Source organism: Natator depressus, chromosome 8, assembly GCF_965152275.1.
Source record: "Natator depressus isolate rNatDep1 chromosome 8, rNatDep2.hap1, whole genome shotgun sequence".
Taxonomy (NCBI): Eukaryota; Metazoa; Chordata; order Testudines; family Cheloniidae; genus Natator; species Natator depressus.
This window is the reverse complement of record NC_134241.1, coordinates 96,098,797-96,122,697: the sequence shown is the minus strand read 5'-3', so window position 1 is coordinate 96,122,697 and position 23,901 is coordinate 96,098,797. Positions and strand designations below refer to the sequence as shown.

Below are 23,901 nucleotides of genomic sequence, written 5' to 3'. Positions count from 1 at the left end.
AGCGAACATAGATTCATATCTGTCTGCTCCAGGAAGGAGGCTTGCAGAAAATATTAAGCGTCCCATATAGCTGTCTAGGTATGACATTTGTCTTTCTTAACAACTAAAATACATAACACTGAATCTGTTCTCCTGGCAATTGTCCAATTAAGTGAAAGGACTGTTCATCAGATTACCAGTAAGTGGGTTGTGTTCACATTCATATTTTTGCATTTGTTCCATGTTTTCTTTATTTTGAGATTTGAAGAAAAATTCTTCTCATGATAGGTCTGACTGGTTTAAGCACTCATTTGGAATAAACACATACTCTTACTAATACAAATAATATTTAAATCCACCAATATTAGAATATGCAATAAATTATTAAAAATAAGTAATAAGTAGTCACTATCTACTTGTACCATATAGTTTAAATCCCTAAATTTAGTGCATCTTTCAATTATTGATGTATTTAAATGTCCAATCCTACTCCCGCCAAAATCAATGAGAATTTTTAATCCATGTCAGTGGAAACAGGATAAGACCTCTCACTGGTATTGGATTTTAGCTGTCACTTATTTAAAGGGTCACTGTCAAATAGCTAGGCCATACTTTAGTTTTTTGTGAGTTTACCAAATGACTACAAGCTTTGGGGATGTTTTGTTTTAAAGAGAAGCAGCTCTTTGGTTTGAAATGAATCATTCTCCTCGAAACCCAAGTTTTATAAGTGGTGTTGATGCCCTTTGGTCCCTGCTGTTCTCTGCTTGTGGCACACTGTCATTTAGTCTTCTGAAGGCTATAATGTTTTGGTCTAATTCTGGTAGTTGGGTTTGATGTGTGGTAGCTGTGTGGTATTTAGTGGCTTGTGATATACAGGAGGCCAGAATAGATGATCTGGTGTCCCTTCTAGCCTTAAACTCTGAGACTAGTTTACTGTTGCTGAATGAGAAACAAAAAGTGATAATGACTGAAGGGTAAACAGAAATACTTAGCTAAATAGACCTCATAAGGGGCAAAAATAATGTACATTTTTAAAATGTTCAGTGTTAATAATCTAAGAGATTCTTAATCTGAATTGTAACACAACAGTTTCTCTTAAAACTAACCGTTGTGGCAAAAAGTCCTAAGAATAAAAACTGCATTTAAAAATAGTTGGATGGCGCCTGGAGAAAGTGTTGCTGTTTTAATTTGTGTAGTAATTGACAAAATCAGTGTGAGCCACTGAACATCAGGGGAGATGGTAGAAATTAAATATGCATGTTTACCAAACTTTGTTTTAAACTTAAGAACCTGAAAAGTGATGATATATTTTAGGAGAAACTATTGATTTTAATTGTTAATATTTTGTATATGTATTTTCCATTGCCATCTGTAGTGGTCACCTGTGATATCCTTGTGTAGAACAAGTGGAGTATTTGTATGTGACTGTTCTGTTCTGTTCTGTAGGCCAAACTAGTGATTCTCCTTGCACTAAGAAGTAAAACAAAAACAAACATAAAATCTTGTAACTGCACTGTGCAAACTTGCTGAATTTTAAACAAGCTGCTATTTTCTGCTATGTGAAATACTAATTGCTTGACCGTTGCTTTCAGATATACTGTATATATATATATTGCTGAAAAACAGGAAAGCACACTTCACTTTCACCTTAAATGTTGTTTATATTTGATTATATATAACACCTGCACTCTACCCTACTACAAAGTTAAAGATGCCAATGAGAACAGGTGTTAACGTTTTGTCATTCTACTATTTATTTCTGTTTAGTATTTAGATCATAGAAATCATTGTGCCTGAAAAGCTTTGTTAAATGCAGAATGTAATCTTCTTCAAAAAGTCCTGAATTAGAAATTAATTAGTTTAGTCCTTTGGTCTGTGGTTGAGGACATTGATTTTTCCATGTTCTGTAATTGTCTTCCTAGTTTAAATCTGAACTGAATTTTCCAGTGGATAGGCTTCCCTGAGAATTGAAATGAAGCAGAATATTTTAAAATAAATTACTCCGAAACCAGTGCTGGTAATATTACTTTAAAAGCTGGTAAAGTATAGCAGACATAATTAGAAAAGGAAATTTTACAATTTACACACCATTAGATGAGATCATCCAGGCAACAGAATTGTTATTCCAGCTCTCATCATTTGTATGCTAAAATCTTGTCTCAGGCTTGAGCCTCATCTCTACGTTACAAACTACAACAAAGTTACAGGACCTATTTAAAAAATGGCTGCCCCTAGTTACAACATGGCCAACATTTTTAGTGCACACTGAACCAAACTGTGTCACTTTAACTGGGCTAGGAGGTAGACAGACACTATTATGTTTAACTGTTGGAACAGAGTACCTTGACTCATTTGTAGTGTAGATGGGGCTTTGTATTTAGTTTTAATATGTGCAAGATTTAGAAATGTTGTAGTTGGGGTAGGGAAAAAGTATAGGATTACATGAAGATCTATGAAGATTAAAAGAAAGATATACTGTTAATTATACATATGAAAACCAAATAAAATTGAAACTACTTTGGGTTGAAATCCAAAATTCTGACTTGACTTTCAGAGAGTGTTTACAGTATAGTATCTGATGTGTCTAAATTTCATATGCTTTAAGCTGTTTTTCTGCATGAAACGTGCACTCATCAGTGGCTTCATATGCCACCTGAACAAAAGCCCTGGGACACATAGGGGAAAACATTGACTTTTTATTTAAATACACATTGTAAACCTTAAGATAGACTGGCCAGAATCTTGTCTGTACTGGAGAATTTGGGCATTATAGGCACCATTGCATTGCCACATCTGTAAAGTACCTCATGTCTCCATACAAATGTTTGTAATGGTGCACAGGTATTACAGTTGTTGTTACAATTGCACTTTCTTGTAGCATGCTGCCCAGAATCACTGAGCTGTTAGTCCTGGAGCAGGTGGAAAGTGCTGGCAGTGCAGCTGCAGCATTCTCATTGGTCCTTCCAGCACAAGTCATGCAGAGTTCCCCTTTAGCAACCAGTGTGGTGTGGAATGAGTCTTGTACTCCTGATTACTTTCTTGTTGCAGCTTCAATAATTCTGCACATATGAGTTTTCTCTTTTATAAAATGCAATGCAGTGATCATAAGGCTTTTCTTCTTTGAAAATATGTAATACTGATGTTTAATTTTACACAATTTCTTGCTATTTTATATATTGAAAAATACTAATTTATACATTTTGGCACTGCATCTAACAGTGGATTATTGTTCCCCCAAACTCTACTTTTGGGAGGGACTTATGTGGGAACTGTGGGATAGGTACCCATAATGCATGGATACTGCAGGAATTGAGAGGTGTACTTTGTACCAACGGGTTAATAGGTAGCCAGGGCTTAATAGGTAGCCAAGATGGCTGGTGAGGACACACTTTTACGGTGATTCATTTGAACTACTGAGAGTTACAACAGTGCAGGTCTCAAGTGTAGAGACAAAATGGATGTCCTTTCTTCTGAAATGTATTTCACAGTTCCCCATCCAGTTTTGGCTTCGATTTAAGTGACCAGAGAAACTGCCTGAGCACTTTCCCAGTGTTGTGTTTTAAACATGATTCATTCCAGAGAGCTGTAAAGGTGGCCTCTATTAATTTCCAATCCCTCAATTCACTGACGGATTACATATATGATTTTCCTGATCCATTAGCCATTATCTCAAACCTGCATTTTTAAATTACTCCTGTGGGGAGTGGGTACATTTATATTGTTGCAGATAGCACTTACTCCAGTAGGATTTAATGAGACTGATACTAGGTCATTTGATCTTAATCAATTTCACTGTGACACTGTTGAAGGATTATTGATAGTTTGCCTCCTAATTTTGCACTTTCTAATGTATTCAGTATCTGAATCAATCTATTTAAATTACTCTTATCATGAAACATTGAGTGATTCAGTGTGTTTTTTCTTTTGCTCCAGGTTTTCTGTGCAGCATGCTGCAGTCTGAAATGCAAGTTGCTGTACATGGACAGAAAAGAAGCCAGAGTGTGTGTAATCTGCCATTCAGTACTAATGAATGGTAAGGAGAAAAATAGGGACTAAATGCAAAGTTCTACTGGTTTTGTGTTGGTCAGTGGCTGATGTATGCCTAGCCTATTGAAAACACTATATTCTTACTGGCAAATATTTAAAAATGCAAAGGCTCTAAAGAACTCAACTTGCAATCCTTGTGAGACTTGGGGACTCTTGTACCACACGTAATTAGTGAAACCTAAAAAGCAGGTAAGGTTGCAGAAAGATTAAGAGCTTATTTCATAAAGCACCCTGCTTGGATTTCAGAAAATTTGTTTTGTATGGAGGAAAGTATGGAAGCTTGCTCTGCTTGTTTTCTTAACAAATGGCTGATCTGTTACACGCTCCTACAGGAGACCAAAGGGAAGAAACCCACATTTGTGTCCCTTTCTAGACTACATACTATAGGGAAATCATGAAAGAATCTTAGTCCACAAGAGGATGCTGCTTCATTTCTTATTAGCTGACCTATTAAATAACATCACTATTGTTAACTCCTTCGTGTCAGAGAAGGCGGCCTGGTCTAAAGGACTGAGTTCAGGAAAAACTCCTGAGGCATAGGCACAGCTAAATAACTCTTGTGTTTTGATCTTGGATCCAGGCAAATTACTGGCAGAACATGAGCTCTGAGGGAGATGCTGGGACCAAAAGGGCTAATGCAATCCTTGGATGTATAAACAGGACTATTGAATAGAAGGGGGGCGGTTTATATTATCTCTGTATGTGACACTAGTACTACTACAACTGGAATACTGTGTCCATTTCTGGTGTCCACAATTCAAGGAGGATGTTGAAAAATTGAAGAGGGTTCAAAGAAGAGCCATGAAAACAATTAAAGGATTGGAAAATATTCCTTATAGTGAGAGACTCAAGGAACTCAATTAAGTTTATCAAAAAAGAAGGCTAAGGGGTGTGTGACAGGGTCGGGCCGGATAGCTACAGGAGAGTAATAGAAGGCAGATATATTAGACCCAGGTTAAGTAGGTCCCTTTTCCCTGGGTAAGGTAACAGGGAAGGTTCCAGAACAATCAGGAACCTTCTGGAGACAATGAAGACAGACAGGCTGATTGGAACACTTGTAGCCAATCAGGAAGCTGCTAGAATCAATTAAGGCAGGCACCTGGGTTTAAAAAGGAGCTCACTTCAGTTTGTGGCGCATGTAAGGAGCTGGGAGCAAGAGGCGCTAGGAGCTGAGAGTGAGAATGCATACTGTTGGAGGACTGAGGAGTACAAGCATTATCAGACACCAGGAGGAAGGTCCTATGGGGAGGATAAAGAAGGGAGGAGGCCATGGGGAAGTAGCTCGGGGAGTTGTAGCTGTCGCACAGCTGTTCCAGGAGGCACTCTAGACAGCTGCATTCTACAGGGCCCTGGGCTGGAACCCAGAGTAGAGGGCGGGCCCGGGTTCCCCCCAAACCTCCCAACTCCTGGTCACACACAGGAGGAGTCGACCTGGACTGTAGGTTCACAAAAACGGCCAAACTGAGGGCTGCCGTGAAACTCCAAGGCGAGCAAATCCGCCAATAAGCGCAAGACCCACCAAGGTAGAGGAGGAACTTTGTCACAGGTGCTTTAAGCACAGTCTAAAGATATTGACAAATGTGTACACTAATTGGATAATAGGCTCTTCACTCTTAAGAGTCATAATTGTAACAGGATCCAATGGCTGGAACTTGAAGATAGCCAAATTCAGACTAGAAATAAGATTCAGTTTTTCAACGGTTAGGGTGATTAACCATGGTAAGATGTTCCAGACGATGATTGTGAGATGATTGTAAGATGATTGTGGTGAATTCTTCATCATGACACATTTTAGAATCAAATTTGGATGTTTTTCTAAAAGAAATCCCATAGTTTAAACAGGAATTAATTTAGGGAAGTATTATGTCCTGTGTTATGCAGGAGGACAGACTGGATGATCACAGTGGAGGTACCTTCTGGCTTTATAATCTTTCAGTCTCTGAAATTACTTAGGCCAAGTTTTCAGAAGTGTCCACTAATTTTGGGATGCCTTGATTTTTGTGTTCCCTATTGACACTTCATCTTAGAGCTTGATTTTTCACAGGACCTGAATACACTTGGAGGTCCCATTGACTTCAGCTGGAGCTGTGAATGCTCAAGTGTGGCATTCAAAATTTTTGGGCAGATTCCATAGCTGTTAAATGGGAATAATTTTTATCTCTCTCAAAGGAGTGTTAAAGATTAATTAATGTTTGTGAAGCAATTTGAAAAAATATAAAGTGCTAAATATCAACATCTTCCACTGGAGGCTATAAGCAGCATGGTAAGAAATTGTAGTTTACAGTAACTAGGAATTAAAGGTAGGCACAAATATGACATTGGTTTTTGATGAATTATCAGACATGTAGATGAACACAATATATTGAGGGATGAGTCAACGTGGCTTTTGTAAAGGGAAATCATGCCTTACAAATGTATTAGAATTCTTTGAGGGGGTTAACAATTGTGTGGACAAAGGTGATCCAGTTGATATAGTATACATGGATTTTCAGAAAGCCTTTGACAAGGTGCCACACCAAAAGCTCTTAAGCAAAGTAAGCATGGGATAAGATGGAAGGTCCTCTCATCGATCAGTAACTGGTTAAAAGATAGGAAACAAAGGGTAGGAATAAAGGGTCACTTTTCACAGTGGAGAAAGGTAAAGAACTGGGTTTCCTAAGGATCTGTACTGAGACCAGTGCTGCTTAACATATTAATAAATGAGCTGGAAAAGGTGGGTAACAGTGAGGTTGCAAAGTTGGCAGACAATACAAAATTACTCAGGATAGTTAAGTCCAAAGCTGACTGTGAAGAGTTAAAAAGGGATCTCATAAAACTGTGAGACTGGGTAACAAAATTATAGATGAAATTCAATGTTGATAAGTGCAAAGTAATGCAAATTGGAAAACATAATTCCAACTATACATACAAAATAACGGGGTCTAAATTAGCTGTTACCACCTGTAGCAGGGTGCTGTAAGGCCCTCTTGGCTCCTGCCCCTGCTGTGCTGACAAAGTCACTCGGAGACCCTGGGGTTCAGTAACCACTGGTGTTTGTTAAAGGTTTTGCTTCCACCACCTTTTCACCACCACACACAGCTTGGGTTCTAGTGTCTGCACCCAGGAGGGAAGAGCTATCGCTGTGCTTCCACTCCCTCGCTCCCACCCCCGGCTTCCTTCCTCCCAGCCTTTTATACTTCCCCAGGCTAATTGGACAGGCAGCTGTCTCCCATTCACCAATTAGGTGCAGGTTTTCTCTAGCCAGCTCCAATTTATTTCCATCCAGGAATAGTGTGACAGAGGGCTGAGTCAGCAGTTCTTGCCCAACACCCTGTCACACACATCCCCCCCCTTCTCCAGCCACCAGGTTCGTCCATCCAAGTCCTCTTCGCCCCCCTACTGGGCGGGGCCATATGGGAAATCCTCCCTCATCTTTCTGGTGACCCACTGGGTCTGTCTTGTGGGGTTCAGCCATTCCTAACCCGCAGAAGCCACATAGCGTGGGGGGTAGACGCTCTCATAGCTCTGCTGCCACCCACAGGTCCTCTCACCATTCACACCCCCAGAGGTGCCCCCCTTCCTTTCTCCCTTTGCCTCTGACAGGGGTTCAGGGTTGATCCCAGCTTTCCCCTGGACACCCAAGACTTCAGGTTCCCAAAAACCGTCAAGTGGGGCCTGGGTCTCATCTTCCGCGGGTCCCCTTACAGGGAGTTCTGTTAGGCCCTTCAGCTCCACTGAGGGCCATGGGACAGATACCTCCTCTATTCTTTCCTTCTCCTGTCCTTCCTGACTTGGGCTCTGTTTTCTAGGGTTTTCTGCTTCAGAGATCCCTTCCCTCTTCCTCAAGGAGTCTCCCCGTGCCTTTCCTATAATGGGCTTTCTCCCCTGACCTCCTTTCTCTCTTAGGCAGGGGTCTGAGTCAATGCCCACCACCACTGGGTACGGCAGGCCCTCTACTACCCAGACCCGTTTCCAGCAGAACCTGTCCTGGACCTCAAGGGGCACCTGGGCCATTGGGCACTGCGCCTCATCCCCATGGATGCTCTCCAAATTCACTTTGGCACCGGGAATCATAGAACTGGAAGGGACCTCAAGAGGTCTTCTATTCCAGTCCCCTGCACTCAAGGCAGGACTAAGTATTATCTAGACTATCCGTGACAGGTGTTTGTCCAACCTGCTCTTAAAAATCCCCAATAATGGAGATTCCACAACCTTCCTAGACAAATTATTCCAGTGCTTAACCACCCTGACAGTTAGGAAGTTTTTTCTAATGTCCAACCTAAACCTCCCTGGCTGCAATTTAAGCCCATTGCTTCTTGTCCTATCCTCAGAGGTTGAGAAGAACAATTTTTCTCCCTCCTTCTTGTAACAACCTTTTATATGCTTGAAAACTGTTATGTCCCCTCTCAGTCTTCTCTTTTCCAGACTAAATAAACCCATTTTTTTCAGTCTTCCCTCATAGGTCATGTTTTCTAGACCTTTAATCATTTTTGTTGCTCTTCTCTGGACTTTCTCCAATTTGTCCACATCTTTCCTGAAATGTGGCGCCCAGAACTGGACACAATACTCCAGTTGAGGCCTAATCAGCATGGAGAAGAGCAGAAGAATTACTTCTCGTGTCTTGCTTATGATACTCCTGCTAATACATCCCAGAATGATGTTTGCTTTTTTTGCAACAGCGTTACACTGTTGACTCATATTTAGCTTGTGATCCACTATGACCCCCAGATCCCTTTCCGCAGTACTCCTTCCAAGGCAGTGATTTCCCATTTTGTATGTGTGCAACTGATTGTTCCTTCCTAAGTGGAGTACTTTGCATTTGTCCGTATTGAATTTCATTCTGTTTACTTCAGACCATTTCTCCAGTTTGTCCAGATCATTTTGAATTTTAATCCTATCCTCCAAAGCACTTGCAACCTCTCTCAGCTTGGTATCGTTCACAAGCTTTATAAGTGTACTCTGTATGCCATTATCTAAATCATTGATGAAGATATTGAACAGAACTGGACCCAGAACCGATCCCTGCGGGACCCCATTCATTATGCCCTTCCAGCATGACTGTGAACGAGTGATAACTACTGTCTGGGAACGATTTTCCAACCAGTTATGCAGCCACCTTGTAGTAGCTCCATCTATGTTGTATTTCCCTAGTTTGTTTATGAGAAGGTGATGCAAGACAGTATCAAAAGCCTTACTAAAGTCAAGATATACCACATCTAACGCTTCCCCCCATCCCCAAGGCTTGTTACCCTGTCAAAGAAAGCTATCAGGTTGGATTGACATGATTTGTTCTTGACAAATCCATGCTGACTGTTATTTATCACCTTATTATCTTCTAGGTGTTTGCAAATTGAGTGCTTAATTATTTGCTCCATTATCTTTCCGGGTACAGAAGTTAAGCTGACTGGTTTGTAATTCCCTAGGGTTGTCCTTATTTCCCATTTTATAGATGGGCACTATATTTGTCCTTTTCTAGTCTTCTGGAATCTCTCCAGTCTTCCATGACTTTTCAAAGATAATCGCTATTGGCTCAGATATCTCAGAATCACCCGTTGCGGCTTCACCAGCCCGCTCCTTACAAGAGAGCAGTCCGAGGCAGTATCCACCAGACCCCACTGGGGTCTCCTCCCCACCCTCACGGGAATGGTGGACAGTTTCCGCCCCTTCCCCTACCCTCCAGAGTTGGTCCACCCACAAAACTCTGTGAAGCCACATTCCATGTCCAGGCAGTCCCCCTTTTTATGTCCTGGTTGCCCACATTGCCAGCAGACGAGCGGCCTGGTCCCAGTGGGAGCTCCCCAGTTGTTCTCCTGTTTTTTCTCCAGACCCTTTCCAGTCGAGGGTTCCCTGGATTTTCTCCTGGTTTCTTCTTCTTTGTATGGGTGTCCCTCTTTCCTGGAGAAGTCTGCCTCCACATACTCCTCTGTCAGTTTTACTGCTGCCTCTACCGTATTGGGTTGGTGGTGTCTCACCCATACCCTTTGTTCTTGGGGAGGCCATGTAAAAACTGTCCTAGGATGAGCGCCTCCATGATCTCTCCCACTGTCTGGGTGTCAGGTCTCAGACATCGGGTGGCCCAGTCCATTAACTACTGGGTGAATGCCTGGGACTGCCCACCTTGCCGCCCAGAACCTCTGGAGGTACTTCTCGGCGGACAGTCCACCCGATCTAGGACGGCTGCTTTTACTGTGTCGTAGCTCCTGGCCTGTTCCTCACTCAGGGCCATATAGGCCACTTGGGCTTTGCTGGCCAGGTAGGGGGCCAGCCGCAGGGCCCAGGTTGTCTTCTCCCATCCTGCCCCACAGGTCACCCAATAAAATCATTAGGTAGCAGGTTTAAAACCAACATAAGGAAGTACTTCACACGATGCAGTCAACCTGTGGAACTTGGTGCCAAGAGATGTTGTGAAGCCCAAAAGTATAATTGGATTCAAAAAAAGAATTACTGAAGATAATTTCCTGGAGGATAGGTCCAGCAATGGCTATTAGCCAAGATGGTCAGGGATGCAGCCCCCTGCTTTGGGTGTCCCTAAGCCTCTGACTGCCAGAAGCTGGGATAGAGGATGGATCAGTCAATAATTGCCCAGTTCTGTTCATTTCCTCTGAAGCATCTGGAACTGGCTCCTGTCAAAAGACAGGATAGTGGACTAGGTGGAGCATTGGTCTGACCCAGTAGGGCTGTTCTTATGACAAAGGTGCTGAGAAATGTTACATTTTAGATAGAGACATTAATACATTTCAGAATGTACTGAACAAGAACAATGAAGTATGCATGATTTTGGCTAGAGACCGCTGGCTCCATTTGGTTGTGAGTAGGATTTGTTTTTGTTTTGGAGAAGGGAGGAACCTGAAAATATTTTAGTTGAAACCAAATGTTCTTGTAAAGAGGTATAACAAAATTGATCACGTTACAATGATTTCCTTTTAAAAGCTTTTCTGTCCTGTTGCCAGCACTGATACACATCAGTGGTAGACAATGGTGACACCACTACTTGTTTTATTTTAGGGAAAGCATTGCCTGCATAATAGCATGTATCTGCCTCTGGGCCAACTTGTCATCTGTGTTTCTGTCCATCTGCAGTGCTTTGTAATGATGTTTTCCTTTTACTAGTCAATTGCCTGTCAGTTCATTTGACCAGATCTAATTTCACCTGATCCAATCAGTTTCCTTGCAGTTCCAGATTTTTGTTATTCAGAGCAGTGGGTTAGTCATTCTTTGCACTTGTATAGATTATACTTTAGATGTAGTTATTTCACTTGGTTGCTGAATTGGATTTTCATTTCACTATTTTTTGTTTGATAGTGCTTATCCATGGACAGAGTATGTGCTTAATTACAGTTCTGGATGCCATCTTTGTCTGAGAAGGTGTTCCTAGTTGATAGCTATTTCTGAACTGACACAGGCTGTCATGAAGTGAAGGAGAGAAGATTTGAAACAAAACTGCTCTGGGTATCCCAAGAAGGGGATCCTAAGGATATCTGTTTCCTTTGGTTTAAGTCTCCCTCCTATATGTCCAGACTCTGTATTGACACTGAATTGCTTTTTCAAAATAGTTGAATCTGCCCTACCTTTCTCGTCAAATTGAAATGTCTTAAAGGGCTCAAAATCCTTTCACTGGCTCTGCATTGTGTTTGTAGGTTGATGCAAGAAAGAGCTATTTTTCTTTATGTTCTGTTTGCTTTTCTGTAGTTAAAGATGTTCATATATATTTATTTGAAGATGCAGTGTGCTCTTCTGCATGTGTGAATCACATGATTATCTTGTACAGTTGCACACCTTTTTATGTGCTTTTGACAATATAGACAACCCAATAAATAGCTCAGTTGAGATCTAGTTCTGCAGTGTTCTCTGACTAAAAGAGAAGAGCTTGTTCTCTGACTAATGTTGACTTAAAAGTTGTGTGTGATGTGTTTAAACTAAAAATCATGTGGGGTTTTTTGGGTTGAGTTCAAGTTCAGGTCATGCCTTCAAAGATTCACAGCACACAGACTTCTTCATACCTTGAAAAATAAGGTGTTAATGTAGACTGGTTTATTCTGGATATAAAAAAATACAATGTACTGTACTCATGTGCAAAAGTAAATCTGTTGCCTTGGTGTTGTGTAACCTAGATTGTAAAATCTTCACGGTAAAGGGTGAGGCTTTTGTCTGTCTGTAGAGCACCGTGTGACTCTATGATATTGTATACATAAATATTGATTTTTCAGATCCTCTAAGGAGACGACAAAACGACGGACAAGGAACTAAGTGCCACTAACACCAAAATATATAGCTAACAATTTTGGAATACGCTTCCATGTGAGCTGAGGTTCTTATCACAAAACACCAATACTCTTTCTTCAATTTTGTTCTTTAATCACAATCTCACTGTATAAGTCCTCTCTGTTTTTAACCAAAGTAAGAAGAGATTGGCCAGGGTAGGTGGAAAAGCCCAGAGCTATTGTAGCTGTGAATTTAACCATCATCATGGAGTGTTGTGTACTTAGATGTCTATTCACATTTCTTGTTTTCTGTTTGCTTTAGCTCAAGCCTGGGAGAACATGATGAGTGCCTCAAGCCAGAGTCCTAACCCTAACAATCCTGCTGAATACTGTTCTACTATCCCTCCCTTGCAGCAAGCTCAGGCCTCAGGAGCCCTGAGCTCTCCACCTCCCACTGTGATGGTACCTGTGGGAGTTTTAAAGCACCCTGGAGCAGAAAGTAAGAAAACGCTTTCATTCTTTCTTCTAAACAAGCTTTGATTAAATGTTAATGTGAATCCCTGGTAACACACCCCTTTCAAACCTTGCAGCTAAGGACACTTGTCATGTTGTGGGTGGGATCAAAGGGAAGGAGAAATGCAGACAGGAAATATATGTACAAATGTAATTTCCAAACACATGGAGATGATTGTTCCTAATCATGCTGGCAGATATTTCTCTAAAGTACTCAGTGTGTAGGAATTATATCCGAGAGCCCTATATATGCAATAAAGTTTTTTTTTCTTGTACTCATTAAGTAGATATGTCTTATTTTCTTAGTCTAGGGAATCTTGCACAGATACCATCTTACCACTTGTTGTTCCTCCCATCTCTACTGGTTAATATAGTACTATCACCCACTGACCCTGGTGCCCTTCTGCCACCGTTTGAATTTGTATTCAGTATTTGCCTAATAATGTTAATATGGATTCGCCATATCCCTGCTATCATTGCTACTTTTTACATTAGAACTAAACACCTTCACTTTTCTTGAGCGAAACTTCCAGTTCATGTTGCTGCAAGATTTTGAACTCTGTTTTTCTCTCTAGTGGCTCAACCCAGAGAACAAAGACGTGTTTGGTTTGCTGATGGGATATTACCTAATGGAGAAGTTGCTGATGCAGCAAAATTGACAGTGGCTGGGACAACTCCTGTAGGCACCCTAGCAGTGTCACATGATCCAGCCAAGCCTGTGACCAACAGCACTCTATCAGCAGAGGTGAGGAAACATTGTGCTGTTTGTTGTTTAGAACAGCATGGTCACGTTGTCCTGGATGGTACGTTCAGTTCTATGGCAATTTAAGTGAGACTGATATGTGAAGTCTGTTGATTTAAGATTCTCTTTTAGTAATATGTATGGCTTATGTCCAGGCTGATTTTGAGGTTTGCAGAGTCCTGAAGCTGGCTATATATTTTGGAATGAGCCATTGAATTGCATATGCCATTATGCAGTAGCATTTTAGAGCTCTAATCCAGTATCAGGCCAGTACTATTCAAGGAGTTTTCCAAGCTTTGGGTATATGGCCTGTCTGTATGCATAAAGGGCAGGGCTTAAATTCAGCTGGAGCTGTCCAGAATGGCGCTCCGGTAAATATTTTCAAAATCATGGGCAGAAGCTTGGTGTAACCGTAGCTGGTTTGTTTCTGTTTTGTTTGTACACGTGTTTATAGAGAGAGGAGGTGCTGGGTCTGTCTTAGTCTGTGTCAATGTCATGTACCAAGGGTTAACTTATATCCACTCTATAGAATTATCAGAGGTATATCTCTTTCACCTACATCTAGCAATCTAAGGGTGAAGTCTACCCAGCTCTTGCTTTTTTTAGAAAATGTTGTCCTTTCTTATTGTTTCCTTTTTGTAGACTGATAACACTTCTGGATTCTCGGGAAGTATAACTCAGGTTGGCAGTCCAGTTGGCAGTGCGATGAACCTGATCCCTGAAGATGGTCTTCCTCCAATTCTGATCTCCACTGGAGTAAAAGGAGGTGAGAGCAGTAGGGGTAAATGGACACTTATTTGTGGCATTCACTGGTGGCAGTTTAACAATTTAGGCTGCCACATATAGATAGAAAGTGGAATCCTGGATATAGCCTAAAGATATTAACGATGAATACTAATGTGTAGTTAACTGACTTGGCCGTAGATAGTGCTTACAAGCACCTGTAGAAAACATCGTTCAGACAATGAAATTACTATTAAAAGTAAAATACAAAGCAAAAAAGAAAATTTAAATTGAGCCCAGAAGTATGTGCTAATTTCCTCATTAATCAGGCTATGGGGAACATTCAACACAGAGATACATTTTAATTAGTCATATAAATATTCATGTTTCCACTCTGTGAAATTTTCTTGGAACTTCTGTTTGGTTGAAGGTATCCGAAAATACAAAATTCAATGACATCATAAATACCATTGGTTGTGATGAGACTTCTCATATTTGTGAGTATCTTAAGTGAACCAGGAAGTTCTTAGGAGAGCGTTAGCATGTATTAGAGACCTTAGCTCAATTTTCACTTTTTGGTAGTTTCCCTTTAAAATTTGTGGTTAGTTCAGCATATTTCTAATTAGACGGTAAGTAACTTTATCTCGGATATTGTTAAAAAAATAAGCATACTTTCATTTTCAAAACCAGTCTGCCCCAATCTGTATTAGCTATTCGTGAAGCTGCCTAATTATTGAACCTCTGTAACAGAGAGAAACTAGTAACCTAGCTTTACTTAATTAAATTGCAGTATACTTTTCAGCACGCAAGCCAAATCTCACAAGCCCAACAATTTTACATGGATATCTTCAGTAAATCATACTTTGTGTGTGCTTGAATTAATTCAAATGTCATTGTACCTGGTTTGACTTACAACATTTTAACTACCAAGTGGACATTTAAATCACATTTACAAATATTTAAAATATACTTTTCACATTAGTAAGATGAACTTTCTCTCTAGATGTTTATAGGTGGCAGGATAACAAACACCCTTCCAAATTTCCCTTATTTCTTTATAATGCCACATTGCTGACACATTGGCAGGAGCACAGATTACTTCACCAGTTTGGGTCTTTATATTTAAACACTCCATTCATATGGATCTAATCAAAGAAAGTGTCTGTAGTTTGAGTATCTTACTGAATACATTTGAGACGCAGGATTCGAACCTTCTGTCCAGAGTCTTGTATGTTTTTGTGAAATGTGGTTTCTCATGATGCTCCTTCCTATGCGGTTGTACTGTAGGCTGTTGCACTTCGATTGTAAATTCCGTGACTGAAGCTCCTAGGTGCTACCACAATATAAATACTAAGTGTTAACTTTTTTTTTAAGCATTTTACATTGTAGTCTACACTAACACGTGTTTCTAAAAGGAAGTCAAAGGTTTGATTTTTCAAGTTGCTACTGCTATTGATACAAATTAGTTGATAAAAATTAAGGCTGGAATTTTCAAAGGGGCTTGTGGGAGTCAGGTGCTCAAATCATTGAAATTTGAAAATCTCTGCCCAACAAGTATCAGAACAAAATACATTTTTAAATGTCAGGTAAAATGTAAGTGAATCAAAGTGTATACATTAGAGTGATGTCATTGCTTCGCTGATTACATTGCTGGGTAGATTACTGTCCAAATAAGCAAATGACTTCATGATGCGTTTCTTTCTTATAGACTATGCTGTAGAAGAAAGACCATCTCAGATCTCTGTGATGCAGCAGCTGGAAGATGGCAGCCCTGACCCTCTTGTGTTTGTTTTAAATGCAAATTTGCTGTCCATGGTTAAAATTGTGAATTGTAAGTTATTTTTTATTGAATAAGAGGGGGGCAAAAAGATTGTCTACATACTCCTGGTTGAAAACACAGCATTTGATATTTACTACCCACAATCTGTGAATTGCTGCATGGAAGGAAAATGTACTATATTTTTATTCCTATTAAATTATAAAACGCACCTATCCCATGCTCTAGGTTGGATTAGTCCAGTTTGTATTTTTGTATAAAATTATCTGTACATGCGCCTGGAGCATCCTACATACCCATCCAACCCAGCAGGGGTCACTTTTATTCACCAATCCTCCCCTAATTGTTAATCCACTTGAACCCTTCTCAAATCCTGGGAAAAGAGATAAATCTTTCAGTGATGCTCTGAAAACCAGCAGGACTGTGGCTCTGTCAGACCAAGGGGTGAAGTGAGATCCCCGGTCAGACAGTCCTCGCTGAAAACCACCTGGCCTCTCAGGTCATCTTGTCTACATTCTGGAGAGGGTATGAGTGGGGAGGCTTTTAGTTTAAGTGCCTCAGTTGGTCTCCACTTTTATTTCAAAATAAAAAGCAGGACACTTTTGTAGCAACACATTTTTAGGGTCAAAATGCTCATACAAAAGATAAAAATGCACTTTTAAAAATGTGCGCTGGTTTTGCTACTCTCTGCATCTGACGCAACAGCAACATGTTGATCTTTCTTGGAACATGTCCTACATCCCCCATTCCCAAACCTCGAAGCGGTGTAGTGGCCCAGTGGACCATGCTATGCACCATCCGATTAGCCACCCCCCTGATTCCTCTACCCTCATCCACATTCCACCCCTATTTTGGAATGCAGACACCCGGTGTGTTGATCTGCTCTATTGTGTTCAGGCATGTTTGTGTGCAAGATTTGGGTCCTAGAGCCTTAGGTATCCAAGTAGCAAGTGCCAGAGTTATGCAATGTTAGAGTAATTGATTTTTTTAAAATATGCTGTCTTCCTATAGTGAAGTTTGGGCATGGCAACAGACGTTGAGTGGAAATCTACTTTTTCCAGCCTGAGTCATGTTTTCCTCTCTGCAGATGTGAACAGAAAGTGCTGGTGTTTCACTACAAAGGGAATGCATGCAGTGGGGCAGTCGGAGATAGTGATTCTCCTGCAGTGTTTACCTGATGAGAAGTGTTTGCCGAAGGATATCTTTAATCATTTTGTACAACTTTATCGGGACGCCTTGGCAGGTGGGAATGATTTCTATTTGAAATCTGTAGTAGGTGACTTCAATAAATAAAATGAATGGACTAGAGAATTGCTTTGATAAAATTGAGAATTTATTTTTATTTAAAAGTAGAAAACTTAGTGATCAAAGTTGGTAGTGGTCTGAGTTCACTTCAGTTATTAGTATTCAGTATTAGTATGATATTCACTAAGGTAAATGGGAGTGCAGTAAATAAAACAATATATCTAAGCTCTAATTGGAGAAGAGGGTAGCATTGCAGTAGCAACAATTATATTGAAGGGGAAGTGCTTTCTTTCTAAGCCCCTTTTGCCAGCTGTCTGTAATTTTCAGAAAATTGTACTTGGATAGAATTTTTTCTTGCATTTTTCGGCTCAAAGGTGACTCTCTAAGGTAAAATTCTTTTTAGCCCTTACTAAGTTCTGAAAGTGTGAAAGTGTCTAGGGGAGGGCAGGGGAAATGCTTCTGGGCCATGCATGCACACGTGAGAGGGAGTAAGGTGAATAAAGGCCCATCATATGCTATTATAGCATTAGGGCTTGAGAAGTCTCCATAAAATAGCTCTGCAGTCTGTAAAGAGGGATTCTTCCATGCATTTGTCCAGTGCCTGGTCTGGTATGCCAGGTGCTGTCCTCAGAATTTGGGCAAGGGTTACATAAATTTGAAGTTGGTAGCTCTAGTTTTTACAGTACCTAGCACAGTGGGCTCCAGACTGGGGCTCTTGGGCACTGCAGTAATACAAATAATAAATAATATAATAATTTCACTTTGCAGTCAGAATTTTTTAACACATGGAAATAAAATGCAAGAAATCGTTAATGAAGCATTGTAGTTATGGTAAATGCACTAAAATGATCAATATTATGATTTCCTATAGTAATTGTAAGTTGGCCACATTACAGCCTAAAAAATGAGTTCATAAAGTAATGTTATGTATATATGTAAGGCATGGATGAATTACAGTTGCTGTAGGAATCATACCAGAATTTCCTGTCTTTGATAGGTATAGAATCCCAACCATGAAGTTGTATTAACATATTTTTTTGTACCTAATTTAGATATTACTGGGCAAACGGGCTGTCACTTTAACAACTGCCAGTCATAAGAATCCAAAAAGCATTGGTCATAAAGAAAAAAATGATGGTATAAAATATCCAGATATGTTAATTTATTTTGTACTCCAGATTAGTCCTCTAGAGGAGAAATCGTATTGCACACAGGGATTTATATTAAAAATTCATATACATGTACAGATCATCTATTGCACGTTCTGCACAAAGTATTGTGAATAATCATCCAACCAAAGCTCTCTTTGAATGATCGATTGAATCCAACTGTTAAGTGAGATAATGAAAAAGAGGTCTCAAAATATTTGTCTTTGTACAACAAAGGCCATCTTGTCCAGTGAAGGTGCTTGATACAAAATGTACCATTGTCACATGGCCTCACTGGTTTCAGATATGGTGGGAATAAATAATTTCCAAATCTGACTTAACCAACAACACAGAGTCGTTGTTGTCTTCTATGATGGTGTGTATATTGCAGTGCTGTGGTGTACAATTACACTACGGAGATACATAATTCATAACTTCTGCATAATGTATTCTGAGTCCTATTTTTAACACTCTGCTGGTAGTAATTTGATGTACTACATCGCAGTGCTAAGAGAGAGGTAGTGCTTGCTGTTTTACAATTTTTAATCAGAAACCAAACTCCCGCACTTAGAGTTCCCAGTTTTTGAGGTAGTTTTGAAAATACATAGTGCTGTATTTCAGACCTGTAGTAGAAACAAATTGTATCTTGAGTAGTTGTATGATATAAAAATGATTCTCACTCAGGCTTTCATAAATCATGGCATGCAGGATAAATTCCCACAGCAGCATATTATGCATTCTTTACATATCCATCTTTTCTCTCCCAAAGTCATGTACCTATGAGAGAAATAAAATATGCACACATAAATATAGGATTCTTGCAGACTTGACTTTCCTCTGTCTGCTTTCCTTTCTATTCACCAAGAGGAAAAAAAAGTGAGGTGCCATGAGAATTTCTCGTGTGACTGTAAATTCTTGGGTGGTGTTAACAAGCATGCTGGTTATTACAGACATGTCCAAGTTTCCAATTTTGCCCATTTTATCAGAGGTGCTGCACCCCTGATGTTTATCAGTCTGTGAGAGTGGATTTGCAATGAATGAGAATTTATTATAGAAATTAGAGACTGCTTGAAAACCTGCTTAGCAATTTTATTTCTTGATTATAATATATGTATTTGAATTGGTGTTGCAGCCAGGGAACAGAAGTATTTTTTTGTTTTTTGAAGAAAGTTTGCTGCAGAAGGTAAATAGGGAGGAGTGTAACCATACTGGTTATCAATAAAGTGTCTTGAACAGCTAGGATACAGAAATTGGTTACTTAGTTTTTGTCACTGAAAATATGTGATAATTATTTTTGCTAGATTTAGGTAAGTAACAAGAGATGTGCACACACCTTTGGTGAATTTTCAGGAAACAAAATTAAATATATGTGCTTGCTCTTCCATCTCAGTTCTTCACTTTTCAACTCCACCTTCATGGAAGTAAAAATCTTAAGTGTTGTTTTTCTATCTATCTATCTATCTATCTATCTATCTATCTATCTATCTATCTATCTATCTATCTATCTATCTATCTATCGGTAAAGTTGCATAAAACCATATCTAGTGCAGTGTTGATGCTAGTTTGAATTTTCTGCTTTGAAACTGCAATGATTTTCTTCATAAAGCATGTCAATTCACTGTCAAGCTGGGGTCTGTTAGGTGTATAAAGAGTTTTTAATTGCAAAATTGCAGATATTTTGAAGAAAAGATACGGGGTTTCAGTATGGATTGCATCCGTAGAAAATATATTTTAAAATGCAGGGCTCTTAAACCAAGTGTAATTGCTGTTCCATCCTCTCCTCCCCATCATTTTGTTTCCCCTCTGGCCCCTAAAGGCTTTGTTTGTTTTCAAGCTCCCTGCTGAAGTGTTGCTTTTCTTGTTTTGAAATGGTAGGCTAATGCTTTTCTGTTGTAGTAGTAATCCCATGATGATGTCTTTGTGTTGGATATAAGCCCAGCAGGAAGTCCAGCAAGTTGAGAAACGAGAACTTTGTCCATGTCAGTGGCTTCTTTGAAGCAGTCAGACATGCTAATTGAAAGCTGCTCGATACGCCTTAGTACACTAGCTTATCTTTTGATGGAATATAGTAAGTACTTGCATTTTAATATTGACTAATGTAAATCTGGCAACAGGTTATTTAGTTCCACTGCCTAAACACATTATAGGTTTGCGTAAGGTTTTGTTTAATTTTTATTACATTTTTCATTAAACGAGCATGCAGCATTAAGAGGAGCAACATAGAAGCCAAATACAAAGTTCATATAAAGAGATGTACATATAAAACCTGGATAAATGAGAGAGGTTTCATAGACCTTCACTTCCTGAGTGTAATGCACAGAGATGAATGCAAAACATACGTTACTTAGGCAAAGAGACAAAACCTAGGGAAGATGGTCGTACCATGGCATGGAGAAAAGATGAGAAAATTGTGAATTGGTCGCTGAAACCTACTTTTACCAACCTTAACCAAGGACAGTAGTAGGTAGTAAAGCATCAGTGCTTCTAGACAACATCACTACTTCATCCTGAATTAGTTGCTGTTATCCCATGTGATTGGCCTAAGCATGTCTCAGTAAAGGACTGCCAGGCACAGAAAAAATCTAGTGTGTTCAGCTTTATATTTGTTTTCTCAAACTTGGCATCTTCTAAAGCATGTTGCACCAAAGTGTTAGCTATATGGTTCTCATGTGTATGTATTTGGCCCTCACTGCCATGCTCTCTGGTTTGTCTCTCACTTTTCCAAGAAGAGAGAGTGAAATTTTTTGTAGAAATTCAGCTGGCCTGGTTTCCCCCAAGTATTATTGATTCAGTTCTATTGCTGCAGGATTAGGTTGCACAACTTTCCACCTTTACGGAATGGCATTTAATCTTAGGCAGTCCTTGATGGTGATTACTGTTCATGATGAAATGAGGGATGAGTGTGCAATGGAGGCAGCTCCCACTCCACTTAATTGCATATCAACATATTAAGAAATGGTGCTGGGACCAATTCTCTGACGTGGAATTCATCAAATTATATGTATCAAAGGGGTAGCCGTGTTAGTCTATATCCACAAAAACAATGAGGAGTCCAGTGGCACCTTAAAGACTAACAGATTTATTTGGGCATAAGCTTTTGTGGGTAAAAAACTCCACTTCTTACCCATGAAAGTTTATGCCCAAATAAATCTGTTAGTCTTTAAAGTGCCACTGGACTCCTCATCAAATGATATGGAAAACATCAAGAATTTTAATAAGCTCCACCCATATGGTTTAACTGAGCACTGAGCAGGGACGTCTTATTTTGTATGTTATAAGGATAAGGGTACATGAGAATATACTGGCACCTAAAAATCTGTTTGTAAATAACAAGGTAGAGAACTCGAGTTAGAAGCCGGTCTGTCCTCAGTAAAATATGGAAATAGCTGAAACTGGAAAGTTGTTTAAAGCAAGGAATGAAGAAACATGGTGGTCCTTTCCCTCCCCTTTCCTGGTATAAATTAATTTAACTGATGAGGTCAAAAAGTATTGTCTGATAAATATACAAAATTTTTTGCTCATTAAGCGAAGAAGTCCCAGTGAAGAACTAAAGACAGTCAGGGAATAGGCCTTCAGGAGGAAAGTGACACCAATGGACTGGCATGTGATGATTTTTTTAAAAAAAGAAATCTATAGAGCTGCTTGGGATTTAAGGTCAAGGGTAATCCAGTATAACAGAGTACTTAGTTGGTATTGAACTTCTGCAAAGCTGCTTTAGATGCATCATGCACACCTATGGCAATGTATAAATAAGATTAATCTTATTACATCACACGTATGTGGCAACTACTAGCAAAGGCACCTTTCTCTGTATTTTGGAACTACTCTAGGTTTCTTTCTTTTTACAAGGAAGTTATAACATAGTCTACGTTAAATTATATGCTTTTGAGAAGGATAGCGTAGCTGAGGTTCCTTTATTTAGAATTGCATTTTGGCTAGAAGCTTCTGAAATAACTAAGTGTTGTGTGCAGAGTAAATAATAGGATATGGCTGTGGTTTATGGTAGCAGGGTATTGGATGATTGAGTTGCCGTTTCCACTCTTGCTGGGTTTATAACCTGACTTTCAATTTGGGTTGGGATGAAAATTGTCCTGTAGGCAGCCAAAGTATGCATCCCTCAAGCTGTCGCCTTCAGAAGGCTGGTGCCTTTCACTTCTGGTTCAATACTTGGCTTCAGTCATAAATGGAAATGTTTGGTCTCTTCATCATCTCTGTTGGACAGTAGTCCATGTCACAGAACTGTAGAATACTATATAGCTTTATTTTCCTATTGTCTTTTGGTACAAACAGTACATGAGAGAGATGTATAGAATTAAATAGTTACACTTAAAGTAATTCAAAGACTCATATATTTTAAGGCTAGAAGATACTATTATGATGCTGTAATCTGACTGAAGAACTTCACCCATAATTTTTGCATTGGGCTCATAACATCTATTTGAATAATAGTAGAGGAGAAAAGATAGGCAAGGAAGAAGATGTTTTCCGTGATTTGGAAATGGGCAGAGAGCCAAGACAGATACTAGAAAGCTGTTTCAGAGGAAAGAGAAAGCTCTTTCATGGGCATTCACTATTTAAACTTGGCACCTAAACGCATGATTGGTGCACTAGAGCCCCCATCTGCTGCTTCCTTTGTTCCTTCTGGTGCAGTGAATCAACAGACAGAGAGAGGAGAGGGAGGGCGTGGGGTCCATTGGAGTGTCTGCCCCTTCTATTTATAGTCCTATCCTCTAAGAGGCATTTCCAGCAGGGAGCATGGTGCCTGGGATACTGTGTGGACAGGAATGCCATGCTGCTGCTTTGCTAAAAATGTAGATTTTCTACCCATGCCCCTTTTCCTGCCAATGAATAGCTACTTAGCAGGTAATGGTCCATTGACCTTGTTTACACCTGGCTGAGGCATAAGCCTGCGCCTTTCTCTCTGAAGAACTGGTTTGGCCACTCCCCAGACTTGGAAGATGTTTATGGCCTTGTCTACACTAGTGGGGTAAATCAAACTAAGTTACGCTACTCCAGCTATGTGAATAACATAACTGGAGTCAACGTAGCTTAGGTCGACATACCGTGGTGTCTTCACTGCAGTGCGTCAACAGGAGACGCTCTCCCGTCAACTTACCTTACTCTTCTTGGGGAGCTGGTGTACCGGAGTCAACCGGAGAGTGCCCTGCTGTTGATTTAGCGGGTCTTCACTAAACCTGCTAAATTGACACGTGCTGCATTGATTGCAGCAGTGTCTCCCTGGTAGTGAAGACAAGCCCTTAGTAACACCATACAGTGGAATCGTATAAGTTTACATACATTGTTGCTACACATATTTTACCAGGACAATAATGATCAGCACATTTTGAGTTTTCAAATGATACCTCACAAGGCATACTTTGTATAAAGATTATTACAATAGTGTGCAAGGGGTAAATACAGGGGTACAGTTTGTCACAGTATGCTTAACTGGTTAGAGTGTTTTTACTTTTTAACCTTTGAGAGTTCTTTTTTAAATGGGGTGAAAGTTTCTAGACGATAGAATTTGCAGTAATTTCACAATGTAGA

General features: G+C 39.8%; 1 protein-coding gene across 1 annotated transcript in view; it reads left to right on the top strand.

Annotated features, from left to right (window-relative positions):
* The window catches only part of ZFYVE9 (zinc finger FYVE-type containing 9), a 93,772-nt gene that overhangs the window by 47,801 nt on the left and 22,070 nt on the right, over nucleotides 1–23,901 (top strand). The window contains exons 5-10 of the mRNA XM_074961739.1: nucleotides 3,913–4,012; nucleotides 12,529–12,705; nucleotides 13,295–13,464; nucleotides 14,104–14,227; nucleotides 15,893–16,015; nucleotides 17,049–17,204. Of these exons, the coding sequence (XP_074817840.1) occupies nucleotides 3,913–4,012; nucleotides 12,529–12,705; nucleotides 13,295–13,464; nucleotides 14,104–14,227; nucleotides 15,893–16,015; nucleotides 17,049–17,204 (850 nt within the window). The remainder of the gene's footprint in view (nucleotides 1–3,912; nucleotides 4,013–12,528; nucleotides 12,706–13,294; nucleotides 13,465–14,103; nucleotides 14,228–15,892; nucleotides 16,016–17,048; nucleotides 17,205–23,901) is intronic.